The sequence below is a fragment of the Rana temporaria genome, chromosome 5 (genome assembly GCF_905171775.1).
Source record: "Rana temporaria chromosome 5, aRanTem1.1, whole genome shotgun sequence".
NCBI classification, from domain to species: Eukaryota; Metazoa; Chordata; class Amphibia; order Anura; family Ranidae; genus Rana; species Rana temporaria.
This window is the reverse complement of record NC_053493.1, coordinates 428,741,757-428,754,402: the sequence shown is the minus strand read 5'-3', so window position 1 is coordinate 428,754,402 and position 12,646 is coordinate 428,741,757. Positions and strand designations below refer to the sequence as shown.

The 12,646-nt window shown below is 56.2% G+C and overlaps 1 protein-coding gene across 4 annotated transcripts in view; it reads right to left on the bottom strand.

Annotated features, from left to right (window-relative positions):
* Positions 1–12,646, bottom strand: part of LOC120941772 (anion exchange protein 2-like) — a 117,218-nt gene that overhangs the window by 29,526 nt on the left and 75,046 nt on the right. For all 4 annotated transcript variants that reach the window (XM_040355449.1, XM_040355448.1, XM_040355450.1 and 1 more), the window contains 3 exons: positions 7,661–7,820; positions 5,215–5,435; positions 5,042–5,136 (listed from right to left, as the gene is read on the bottom strand). In XM_040355449.1, coding sequence (XP_040211383.1) covers positions 5,042–5,136; positions 5,215–5,435; positions 7,661–7,820 — 476 coding nt within the window. The remainder of the gene's footprint in view (positions 1–5,041; positions 5,137–5,214; positions 5,436–7,660; positions 7,821–12,646) is intronic.

Below are 12,646 nucleotides of genomic sequence, written 5' to 3'. Positions count from 1 at the left end.
GGTCATGGAGTGTACGGGTCATGGAGTGTCCAGGTCATGGAGTGTCCGAGTCATGGAGTGTCCGGGTCAAGGAGTGTTCGGGTCAAGGAGTGTATTGGTCATGGAGTGTCTGGGTCATGGAGTGTACGGGTCATGGAGTGTCCGGGTCATGGAGTGTCCAGGTCATGGAGTGTCCGAGTCATGGAGTGTCCGGGTCAAGGAGTGTCCGGGTCAAGGAGTGTATTGGTCATGGAGTGTCTGGGTCATGGAGTGTACGGGTCATGGAGTGTCCGGGTCATGGAGTGTAGGGGTCATGGAGTGTACAGGTCATGGAGTGTCTGGGTCATGGAGTGTCCGGGTCATGGAGTGTACGGGTCATGGAGTGTACGGGTCATGGAGTGTCCGGGTCATGGAGTGTAGGGGTCATGGAGTGTACAGGTCATGGAGTGTCTGGGTCATGGAGTGTCCGGGTCATGGAGTGTACGGGTCATGGAGTGTACGGGTCATGGAGTGTCTGGGTCATGGAGTGTCCAGGTCATGGAGTGTACGGGTCATGGAGTGTATGGGTCATGGAGTGTCCGGGTCATGGAGTGTAGGGGTCATGGAGTGTCCGGGTCATGGAGTGTCCGGGTCATGGAGTGTACGGGTCATAGAGTGTCCGGGTCATGGAGTGTCCGGGTCATGGAGTGTCCGGGTCATGGAGTGTCCGGGTCATGGAGAGTCCGGGTCATGAAGTGTCCGGGTCATGGAGTGTCCGGGTCATGGAGTGTCCGGGTCATGGAGTGTACGGGTCATGGAGTGTACGGGTCATAGAGTGTAGGGGTCATGGAGTGTACGGGTCATGGAGTGTCCGGGTCATGGAGTGTACGGGTCATGGAGTGTCCGGGTCATGGAGTGTCCGGGTCATGGAGTGTCCGGGTCATGGAGTGTCCGGGTCATGGAGAGTCCGGGTCATGAAGTGTCCGGGTCATGGAGTGTCCGGGTCATGGAGTGTCCGGGTCATGGAGTGTACGGGTCATGGAGTGTACGGGTCATAGAGTGTAGGGGTCATGGAGTGTACGGGTCATGGAGTGTCCGGGTCATGGAGTGTACGGGTCATGGAGTGTCCGGGTCATGGAGTGTACGGGTCATGGAGTGTACGGGTCATGGAGTGTACGGGTCATAGAGTGTAGGGGTGATGGAGTGTACGGGTCATAGAGTGTAGGGGTCATGGAGTGTACGGGTCATGGAGTGTAGGGGTCATGGAGTGTCCGGGTCATGGAGTGTAGGGGTCATGGAGTGTCCGGGTCATGGAGTGTCCGGGTCATGGAGTGTCCGGGTCATGGAGTGTAGGGGTCATGGAGTGTAGGGGTCATAGAGTGTCCTGGTCATAGAGTGTCCGGGTCATGGAGTGTCCGGGTCATGGAGTGTAGGGGTCATGGAGTGTCCGGGTCATGGAGTGTCCGGGTCATGGAGTGTCCGGGTCATGGAGTGTACAGGTCATGGAGTGTCCGGGTCATGGAGTGTCCGGGTCATGGAGTGTCCGGGTCATGGAGTGTACGGGTCATGGAGTGTCCGGGTCATGGAGTGTACAAGTCATGGAGTGTCCGGGTCATGGAGTGTCCGGGTCATGGAGTGTCCGGGTCATGGAGTGTACAGGTCATGGAGTGTCCGGGTCATGGAGTGTCCGGGTCATGGAGTGTCCGGGTCATGGAGTGTACGGGTCATGGAGTGTCCGGGTCATGGAGTGTACAAGTCATGGAGTGTCCGGGTCATGGAGTGTCCGGGTCATGGAGTGTCCGGGTCATGGAGTGTACAGGTCATGGAGTGTCCGGGTCATGGAGTGTCCGGGTCATGGAGTGTCCGGGTCATGGAGTGTACGGGTCATGGAGTGTCCGGGTCATGGAGTGTCCGGGTCATGGAGTGTACAGGTCATGGAGTGTCCGGGTCATGGAGTGTCCGGGTCATGGAGTGTCCGGGTCATGGAGTGTAGAGGTCATGGAGTGTCCGGGTCATGGAGTGTCCGGGTCATGGAGTGTACGGGTGAAGGAGTGTCCGGGTCATGGAGTGTCCGGGTCATGGAGTGTCCGGGTCATGGAGTGTCCGGGTCATGGAGTGTAGAGGTCATGGAGTGTCCGGGTCATGGAGTGTCCGGGTCATGGAGTGTCCGGGTCATGGATTGTACGGGTCATGGAGTGTCCGGGTCATGGAGTGTAGGGGTCATGGAGTGTCCGGGTCATGGAGTGTCCGGGTCATGGAGTGTAGGGGTCATGGAGTGTCCGGGTCATGGAGTGTCCAGGTCATGGAGTGTCCGAGTCATGGAGTGTCCGGGTCAAGGAGTGTTCGGGTCAAGGAGTGTATTGGTCATGGAGTGTCTGGGTCATGGAGTGTACGGGTCATGGAGTGTCCGGGTCATGGAGTGTCCGGGTCATGGAGTGTCCGGGTCATGGAGTGTCCAGGTCATGGAGTGTCCGAGTCATGGAGTGTCCGGGTCAAGGAGTGTCCGGGTCAAGGAGTGTATTGGTCATGGAGTGTCCGGGTCATGGAGTGTCGGGGTCATGGAGTGTCCGGGTCATGGAGTGTACAGGTCATGGAGTGTCCGGGTCAAGGAGTGTATTGGTCATGGAGTGTCTGGGTCATGGAGTGTACGGGTCATGGAGTGTCCGGGTCATGGAGTGTAGGGGTCATGGAGTGTACAGGTCATGGAGTGTCTGGGTCATGGAGTGTCCGGGTCATGGAGTGTACGGGTCATGGAGTGTACGGGTCATGGAGTGTCCGGGTCATGGAGTGTAGGGGTCATGGAGTGTACAGGTCATGGAGTGTCTGGGTCATGGAGTGTCCGGGTCATGGAGTGTACGGGTCATGGAGTGTACGGGTCATGGAGTGTCTGGGTCATGGAGTGTCCGGGTCATGGAGTGTACGGGTCATGGAGTGTCCGGGTCATGGAGTGTAGGGGTCATGGAGTGTACGGGTCATGGAGTGTAGGGGTCATGGAGTGTCCGGGTCATGGAGTGTCCGGGTCATGGAGTGTACGGGTCATAGAGTGTCCGGGTCATGGAGTGTCCGGGTCATGGAGTGTCCGGGTCATGGAGTGTCCGGGTCATGGAGAGTCCGGGTCATGAAGTGTCCGGGTCATGGAGTGTACGGGTCATGGAGTGTCCGGGTCATGGAGTGTCCGGGTCATGGAGTGTACGGGTCATGGAGTGTACGGGTCATAGAGTGTAGGGGTCATGGAGTGTACGGGTCATGGAGTGTCCGGGTCATGGAGTGTACGGGTCATGGAGTGTCCGGGTCATGGAGTGTCCGGGTCATGGAGTGTAGGGGTCATGGAGTGTCCGGGTCATGGAGTGTCCGGGTCATGGAGTGTAGGGGTCATGGAGTGTACGGGTCATAGAGTGTAGGGGTCATGGAGTGTACGGGTCATGGAGTGTAGGGGTCATGGAGTGTACGGGTCATAGAGTGTCCGGGTCATGGAGTGTACGGGTCATGGAGTGTCCGGGTCATGGAGTGTAGGGGTCATGGAGTGTACAGGTCATGGAGTGTAGGGGTCATAGAGTGTCCGGGTCATGGAGTGTCCGGGTCATGGAGTGTCCGGGTCATGGAGTGTCCGGGTCATGGAGAGTCCGGGTCATGAAGTGTCCGGGTCATGGAGTGTACGGGTCATGGAGTGTCCGGGTCATGGAGTGTAGGGGTCATGGAGTGTCCGGGTCATGGAGTGTAGGGGTCATAGAGTGTCCGGGTCATGGAGTGTCCGGGTCATGGAGTGTCCGGGTCATGGAGTGTCCGGGTCATGGAGTGTACGGGTCATGGAGTGTACGGGTCATGGAGTGTCCGGGTCATGGAGTGTAGGGGTCATGGAGTGTACAGGTCATGGAGTGTCTGGGTCATGGAGTGTACGGGTCATAGAGTGTCCGGGTCATGGAGTGTCCGGGTCATGGAGTGTCCGGGTCATGGAGAGTCCGGGTCATGAAGTGTCCGGGTCATGGAGTGTCCGGGTCATGGAGTGTCTGGGTCATGGAGTGTCCGGGTCATGGAGTGTCCGGGTCATGGAGTGTCCGGGTCATGGAGAGTCCGGGTCATGAAGTGTCCGGGTCATGGAGTGTCCGGGTCATGGAGTGTCCGGGTCATGGAATGTAGGGGTCATGGAGTGTACGGGTCATGGAGTGTCCGGGTCATGGAGTGTACGGGTCATGGAGTGTCCGGGTCATGGAGTGTCCGGGTCATGGAGTGTAGGGGTCATGGAGTGTCCGGGTCATGGAGTGTACGGGTCATGGAGTGTACGGGTCATAGAGTGTAGGGGTCATGGAGTGTACGGGTCATAGAGTGTAGGGGTCATGGAGTGTAGGGGTCATGGAGTGTCCGGGTCATGGAGTGTCCGGGTCATGGAGTGTCCGGGTCATGGAGTGTAGGGGTCATGGAGTGTAGGGGTCATAGAGTGTCCTGGTCATAGAGTGTCCGGGTCATGGAGTGTCCGGGTCATGGAGTGTAGGGGTCATGGAGTGTCCGGGTCATGGAGTGTCCGGGTCATGGAGTGTCCGGGTCATGGAGTGTCCGGGTCATGGAGTGTCCGGGTCATGGAGTGTAGGGGTCATGGAGTGTAGGGGTCATAGAGTGTCCTGGTCATAGAGTGTCCGGGTCATGGAGTGTCCGGGTCATGGAGTGTAGGGGTCATGGAGTGTCCGGGTCATGGAGTGTCCGGGTCATGGAGTGTCCGGGTCATGGAGAGTCCGGGTCATGGAGTGTCCGGGTCATGGAGTGTCCGGGTCATGGAGTGTCCGGGTCATGGAGTGTCCGGGTCATGGAGAGTCCGGGTCATGGAGTGTCCGGGTCATGGAGTGTCCGGGTCATGGAGTGTCCGGGTCATGGAGTGTCCGGGTCATGGAGTGTAGGGGTCATGGAGTGTCCGGGTCATGGAGTGTCTGGGTCATGGAGTGTCCAGGTCATGGAGTGTCCGGGTCATGGAGTGTCCGGGTCATGGAGAGTCCGGGTCATGGAGTGTCCGGGTCATGGAGTGTCCGGGTCATGGAGTGTACGGGTCATGGAGTGTCCGGGTCATGGAGTCATATAAAGACCATCTACTTACCCTGAGGGCTCCACCTTCTGCTCCCTGACCCCAGAGTCTGCAGGTGAAGCCAGGAGGACCAATCCCGAGCTTCTCTCGTCCTCCACCGGGAAGAACTGGAAGGAGAAGAAGGAAGAATGTGATTGGCCGTTTCCTTCCATGGGATGAAGTACGGAGCCCCTCCCAGGACTCACCTGTAGGTCGGAGGATTCTGTTCCTTCATCAGGAGTTTTCTCTTCATCGGTTTCCTCTTCCTCCTCCTCGTCCCTTTCCTGGATGGTCCCCGGGGTGTCTCCAGGGACTGAGGCCCGCCTCCTCTTCTTCTTCTTCTTGTGCTTCCGAGGATCCCGATTGGAGTCCGAAGGGAGGTGAGAGGAGAGGGGGGGGTGGATGTGATGAGACGACTGACGGTGGTCTGCAAGAGACGTCACAACTCTCAGTCCCAGCAACAGTCCCAGCAACAGTCCCAGACCAGCTACAGTCCCAGCAACAGTCCCAGCAACAGTCCCTGACCAGCTACAGTCCCACATTCCCAGACCAGCAACAGTCCCAGCAACAGTCCCAGCAACAGTCCCAGCAACAGTCCCTGACCAGCTACAGTCCCACATTCCCAGACCAGCAACAGTCCCAGCAACAGTCCCAGCAACAGTCCCAGCAACAGTCCCAGACCAGCTACAGTCCCTGACCAGCAACAGTCCCAGACCAGCAACAGTCCCTGACCAGCTACAGTCCCAGACCAGCAACAGTCCCAGACCAGCTACAGTCCCAGACCAGCAACAGTCCCAGCAACAGTCCCAGACCAGCTACAGTCCCTGACCAGCAACAGTCCCAGACCAGCAACAGTCCCTGACCAGCTACAGTCCCAGACCAGCAACAGTCCCAGACCAGCTACAGTCCCAGACCAGCAACAGTCCCAGCAACAGTCCCAGACCAGCAACAGTCCCACTCCCAGACCAGCAACAGTCCCAGCAACAGTCCCAGCAACAGTCCCAGACCAGCAACAGTCCCAGCAACAGTCCCAGCAACAGTCCCAGCAACAGTCCCAGACCAGCAACAGTCCCTGACCAGCAACAGTCCCAGACCAGCAACAGTCCCAGACCAGCTACAGTCCCAGACCAGCTACAGTCCCAGACCAGCAACAGTCCCAGACCAGCTACAGTCCCTGACCAGCAACAGTCCCAGACCAGCAACAGTCCCTGACCAGCTACAGTCCCAGACCAGCAACAGTCCCAGACCAGCTACAGTCCCAGACCAGCAACAGTCCCAGCAACAGTCCCAGACCAGCAACAGTCCCACTCCCAGACCAGCAACAGTCCCAGCAACAGTCCCAGCAACAGTCCCAGACCAGCAACAGTCCCAGCAACAGTCCCAGCAACAGTCCCAGCAACAGTCCCAGACCAGCAACAGTCCCTGACCAGCAACAGTCCCAGACCAGCAACAGTCCCAGACCAGCTACAGTCCCAGACCAGCTACAGTCCCAGACCAGCAACAGTCCCAGACCAGCTACAGTCCCAGACCAGCAACAGTCCCAGCAACAGTCCCTGACCAGCAACAGTCCCACATTTCCAGACCAGCAACAGTCCCTGACCAGCAACAGTCCCAGACCAGCAACAGTCCCAGACCAGCAACAGTCCCTGACCAGCTACAGTCCCACATTTCCAGACCAGCAACAGTCCCAGACCAGCTACAGTCCCAGACCAGCAACAGTCCCAGACCAGCTACAGTCCCAGACCAGCAACAGTCCCAGCAACAGTCCCTGACCAGCAACAGTCCCACATTTCCAGACCAGCAACAGTCCCAGACCAGCAACAGTCCCAGACCACCAACAGTCCCAGACCAGCAACAGTCCCAGACCACCAACAGTCCCAGACCAGCAACAGTCCCAGACCAGCTACAGTCCCAGACCAGCTACAGTCCCAGACCAGCTACAGTCCCACAATCCCAGACCAGCAACAGTCCCAGCAACAGTCCCTGACCAGCAACAGTCCCACATTTCCAGACCAGCAACAGTCCCAGACCAGCTACAGTCCCAGACCAGCAACAGTCCCAGACCAGCAACAGTCCCTGACCAGCTACAGTCCCAGACCAGCAACAGTCCCTGACCAGCTACAGTCCCAGACCAGCTACAGTCCCAGACCAGCTACAGTCCCAGCAACAGTCCCTGACCAGCTACAGTCCCAGACCAGCTACAGTCCCACAATCCCAGACCAGCAACAGTCCCACAATCCCAGACCAGCAACAGTCTCTGACCAGCAACAGTCCCACATTTCCAGACCAGCAACAGTCCCTGACCAGCAACAGTCCCAGACCAGCAACAGTCCCAGACCAGCAACAGTCCCTGACCAGCTACAGTCCCACATTTACAAACCAGCAACAGTCCCTGACCAGCAACAGTCCCAGACCAGCAACAGTCCCAAACCAGCAACAGTCCCAGACCAGCAACAGTCCCTGACCAGCTACAGTCCCACATTTCCAGACCAGCAACAGTCCCTGACCAGCAACAGTCCCAGACCAGCAACAGTCCCAGACCAGCAACAGTCCCAGTCAGACCAGCAACAGTCCCACATTCCCAGACCAGCTACAGTCCCATCACACATGGTTCTCCCCCCACACTCTCTATATATGGAAGGTTCCTCTTACACTGGAAGTCCTCCTCGCTGTAGCTCTTCCCGAGCTCGGTGGGACTCCGAGGATGAGCATCTTGCAGGATATCTTCAAATCTCTCCACAACCAGGGCCGTGATGACGTCGCCTTCCTCTTCATACTGGAGGGACGTCTGAGGGGAGAGTTCCGGAGGCGGCTGGAGGGACACAAATGTTGGGATTAATCTCCGGATATCGGAAGGACCTCCCGGGGGGCTCAGGACTTTCCTGCTCTTAGTTATTGGTCATCCCACCAGGGCTGCTCCTCTGGTCCTCCCCCTGCTCCTCTGGTCCCCCCCTGCTCCTCTGGACCTCCCCTTGCTCCTCTGGTCCTCCCCCTGCTCCTCTGGTCCTCCCCCTGCTCCTCCCCCTGCTCCTCTGGTCCCCCCCTGCTCCTCTGGTCCTCCCCCTGCTCCTCTGGACCTCCCGGGGGGCTCAGGACTTTCCTGCTCTTAGTTATTGGTCATCCCACCAGGGCTGCTCCTCTGGTCCTCCCCCTGCTCCTCTGGTCCTCCCCCTGCTCCTCTGGTCCTCCCCCTGCTCCTCTGGTCCTCATCCTGCTCCTCTGCTCCCCCTGCTCCTCTGGACCTCCCCCTGCTCCTCTGGTCCTCCCCCTGCTCCTCTGGACCTCCCCCTGCTCCTCTGGTCCTCCCCCTGCTCCTCTGGTCCTCCCCCTGTTCCTCTGGTCCTCCCCCTGCTCCTCTGGTCCTCACCCTGCTCCTCTGGTCCTCACCCTGCTCCTCTGCTCCCCCTGCTCCTCTGGACCTCCCCCTGCTCCTCTGGTCCTCCCCCTGCTCCTCTGGACCTCCCCCTGCTCCTCTGGTCCTCCCCCTGCTCCTCTGGTCCTCCCCCTGTTCCTCTGGTCCTCCCCCTGCTCCTCTGGTCCTCACCCTGCTCCTCTGGACCTCCCCCTGCTCCTCTGGTCCTCCCCCTGCTCCTCTGGACCTCCCCCTGCTCCTCTGGACCTCCCCCTGCTCCTCTGGTCCTCCCCCTGTTCCTCTGGTCCTCCCCCTGCTCCTCTGGTCCTCCCCCTGCTCCTCTGCTCCCCCTGCTCCTCTGGACCTCCCGGGGGGCTCAGGACTTTCCTGCTCTTAGTTATTGGTGATCCACACACAGCGCACAGATCCCCCAAACCTTCCCTCAGACCCTTACATGGGCGTGCTTAGAGGATAGATATGATGGCGCACATGGGCGTGTTTAGAGGATAGATATGATGGCGCACATGGGCGTGTTTAGAGGATAGATATGATGGCGCACATGGGCGTGTTTAGAGGATAGATATGATGGCGCACATGGGCGTGCTTAGAGGATAGATATGATGGCGCACATGGGCGTGCTTAGAGGATAGATATGATGGCGCACATGGGCGTGTTTAGAGGATAGATATGATGGCGCACATGGGCGTGTTTAGAGGATAGATATGATGGCGCACATGGGCGTGTTTAGAGGATAGATATGATGGCGCACATGGGCGTGTTTAGAGGATAGATATGATGGCGCACATGGGCGTGCTTAGAGGATAGATATGATGGCGCACATGGGCGTGTTTAGAGGATAGATATGATGGCGCACATGGGCGTGTTTAGAGGATAGATATGATGGCGCACATGGGCGTGTTTAGAGGATAGATATGATGGCGCACATGGGCGTGTTTAGAGGATAGATATGATGGCGCACATGGGCGTGCTTAGAGGATAGATATGATGGCGCACACTGAAATATTTCGCTTCGGAATTTCATATTCCTTTCCGAAAAATACATTTATTTTGTTACGCCCAAAATTTGTTTTTATTCATTTTGTTTCGTTAAAAAACGCCGTTATCCGAAAATCCGAATGAATTGCGGTGGAATCTGAAGGCTCATGGCGTCTGTCGGACGTTCTAAGAAGATTGGAAGAAGCAGCTACGACGCCGCGATTGTACATTTCCCATCGAATGCTCCGCCCACATATAGTAGAATTCTAATGACGAGTAATAATTATATTTATTAGTTAATCACCCGACATCAGAATTCTTCTATAGCCTGTGGGGGCGGGGCATTCGTCCGGAAATGTACGATTGCAGGGATCGTAAGTTTTTAGCGGCTTTGTGGAATCTTCATGTCGCTATAACGTCGAATCTTCGATCCGCATCGAACTGTTGTCACAGCGAAATGAAAATAAAGCATTTTTTATGTCGGATCGTTCGCATTTCGGATTCGTTATCGTTTGTTAAAACGAATGTAAAAAATCTCCAAAATTCGGACGAAAACGAATGGACATGTCTATTAGAGGGGGAGGGGTCCGCTCCTAGTCTGGAATCTCCCCGTCATTCTCTATATTGTAATATGGAACGCTGCAACCCGGAACCTAGAACCCGGGTACTTGGAACCCGGAACCCGGGAACCCGGAACCTGGAACCTGGAACCCGGAACCCGGGAACCCGAAAACTGGAACCTGGAACCCGGAACCTGGAACCCGGAACCCGAAATCTGGAACCTGGAATCCGGAACCCGGGAACCCGGAACCCGGAACCCGGAACCTGGATCCCGGCCTCGTCTTTAGAGGTCCATCTCATATCTCAGTGCAGGAAACACGGGGCCATTCCTAGGGATGCTCATTCCATGCAAATGTGCAGGGGAGGGGGGCAGCAGTGGCGTCTCCAGCTTTCATATTTAAGGGGGGCACATGGGGGGACAGGGACAAAAGTAGGGGGGCCAACTATAAAATGCAATTATATATATATATATATATCTCTCCTGGGGCCCTTTCACATGTTCTGCAGTGAGCTCCCTTCCTACTATCCTGGGGCCCCCCAGGAGATATATGTCACCAGCACACCAATAAAATATAAGGGTCCAAAGCAGTGGGAGAACTCTCAGGGTTGCAAAGGTTGTCTTGCCACCGGGCCCTGGTGTTCTGCCACAGTGGGGATCCCCAGTTGTCCTGTCCCTGCTATTTACAGCGCTGGTCTGGCGTCTGTCTCCTTGGCAGCGGCGGCAGTCTATTAGTACCTAGTGCTGGTGACATTATGGGGGCATGCAGGGGAAGGCTGGCACTATTGGTTATAGAGAGCTGAGCCCCCAGCTGGTCACCTAGCAGCAGTAATGCTGTATAACCTTCTCTGATATGCTGATCGGCATGTGATCCAGGTGATGCGCCCAGTCAGATCTAATAAACACAGTGGGCTGGATTCAGGTAGAATTGCGCTATTTTTACGGAGGCGCAGAGCAACGATTTTGCCCTGCGCCCCCGCAAAATTACTGCGCTGCCCTTGATTCACGGAGCAGTAGCTCCGTAAATTGCGCGGGCGCGCAATTTAAATGATCCCATAGGGGGCGGGAATCATTTAAATTAGGCGCGTTCCAGCGCCGAGCGTAGAGCGCATGCTCCGTCGGGAAACTTTCCCGACGTGCATTGTGGCAAATGACGTCGCAAGGACGTCATTTGCTTCAAAGTGAACGTGAATGGCGTCCAGCGCCATTCACGATTCACTTACGCAAACGACGTAACTTTCAAATTTCGCGACACGGGAACGACGGGTATACGAAAACCGCCGTACGGAAACGACGTAAATTGCGTAGGCAGGGCACGCAAAACGTTGTGAATCGGTGTTAGTATGCAATTTGCATACTATACACTGAGCACAATGGGAACGCCCCCTAGCGGCCTGCGCAAGAATGCAGCCTAAGATATGCGGGCATAAGAGCCTTATGCCGCGCATATCTTAGGCTGCAGTCGGCGTAACGAGGTTCCTGAATCAGGAGCACTCGTTACGCCGGGGCAAGTAAGCAATTGCGCTGCGTAACTTATGGTTACGCAGACGCAATTGCTTCTTGAATGCAGGCCATTATTTATTAGCATCAAGAGTACAACCACATAAATATAATCAACCGTATGATCAGCAGTCATGTGGGCTCTATGCCTGTAAAGTGTGGGTTCTATGCCTGTAAAGTGTGGGCTCTGTGCCTGTAAAGTGTGGGCTCTATGCCTGTAAAGTGTGGGCTCTATGCCTGTAAAGTGTGGGCTCTATGCCTGTAAAGTGTGGGCTCTATGCCTGTAAAGTGTGGGTTCTATGCCTGTAAAGTGTGGGCTCTGTGCCTGTAAAGTGTGGGCTCTATGCCTGTAAAGTGTGGGCTCTATGCCTGTAAAGTGTGGGCTCTATGCCTGTAAAGTGTGGGCTCTAACGCCCCTAATTTAAATGATTCCCGCCCCTTCGGGATCATTTAAATTGCGCGCGCTTACGCCGGCATTTTGCCGGCGCACCTGCGCAATTTACGGAGCTACTGCTCCGTGAATCAAGGGCAGCGCAGTAATTTTGCGGGGGCGCAGGGCAAAATCGTTGCTCTGCGCCTCCGTAAAAATAGCGCAATTCTACCTGAATCCAGCCCACTGTGTTTATTACATCTGACTAAGAGCATCACCTGGATCCCGATCAGCATGTCAGAGAAGCGCCACTGCTGCTAAGCAACCTGCAGGGAGCTCAACTGTCTACAACCAATAGAGATGGGCTCGGGGGTGTTTGAAATCCCACATGCCCGATCCCGCCAGGAAGCCGACACTCCGCAGTGCTAATCAATGTATGGGCTGCCTAAGAGCTAAGACCAGCCATAGACAGTTTAAATCTCAGCTGGTTCAGCAGAAACTGGCTGAGATTGGAACCATTAATGAGCAGATTCTCTTATAATTATCACTAGTGGTTGCTGTATAGTCACTGGTGATAATCACTGTGTGTCGGGAGAATATAATCGCTGGGCAGGAGGGATATTCCCGTCACCAGGGGCCCGGATTCAGAAAGCTCGTTACGCCGACTGCAGCCTAAGATATGCGCGGCATAAGGCTCTTATGCCGTCGTATCGTAGGCTGCATTCTTACGATGGCCGCTAGGTGGCGTTCCGGTAGTGGTCAGCGTATAATATGCAAATTGCATACTAACGCCGATTCACTACCCTACGCGAGCCCTGCGTACGCAGTTTACGTTGTTTGCGTACGGCGTTTTTCGCGTAA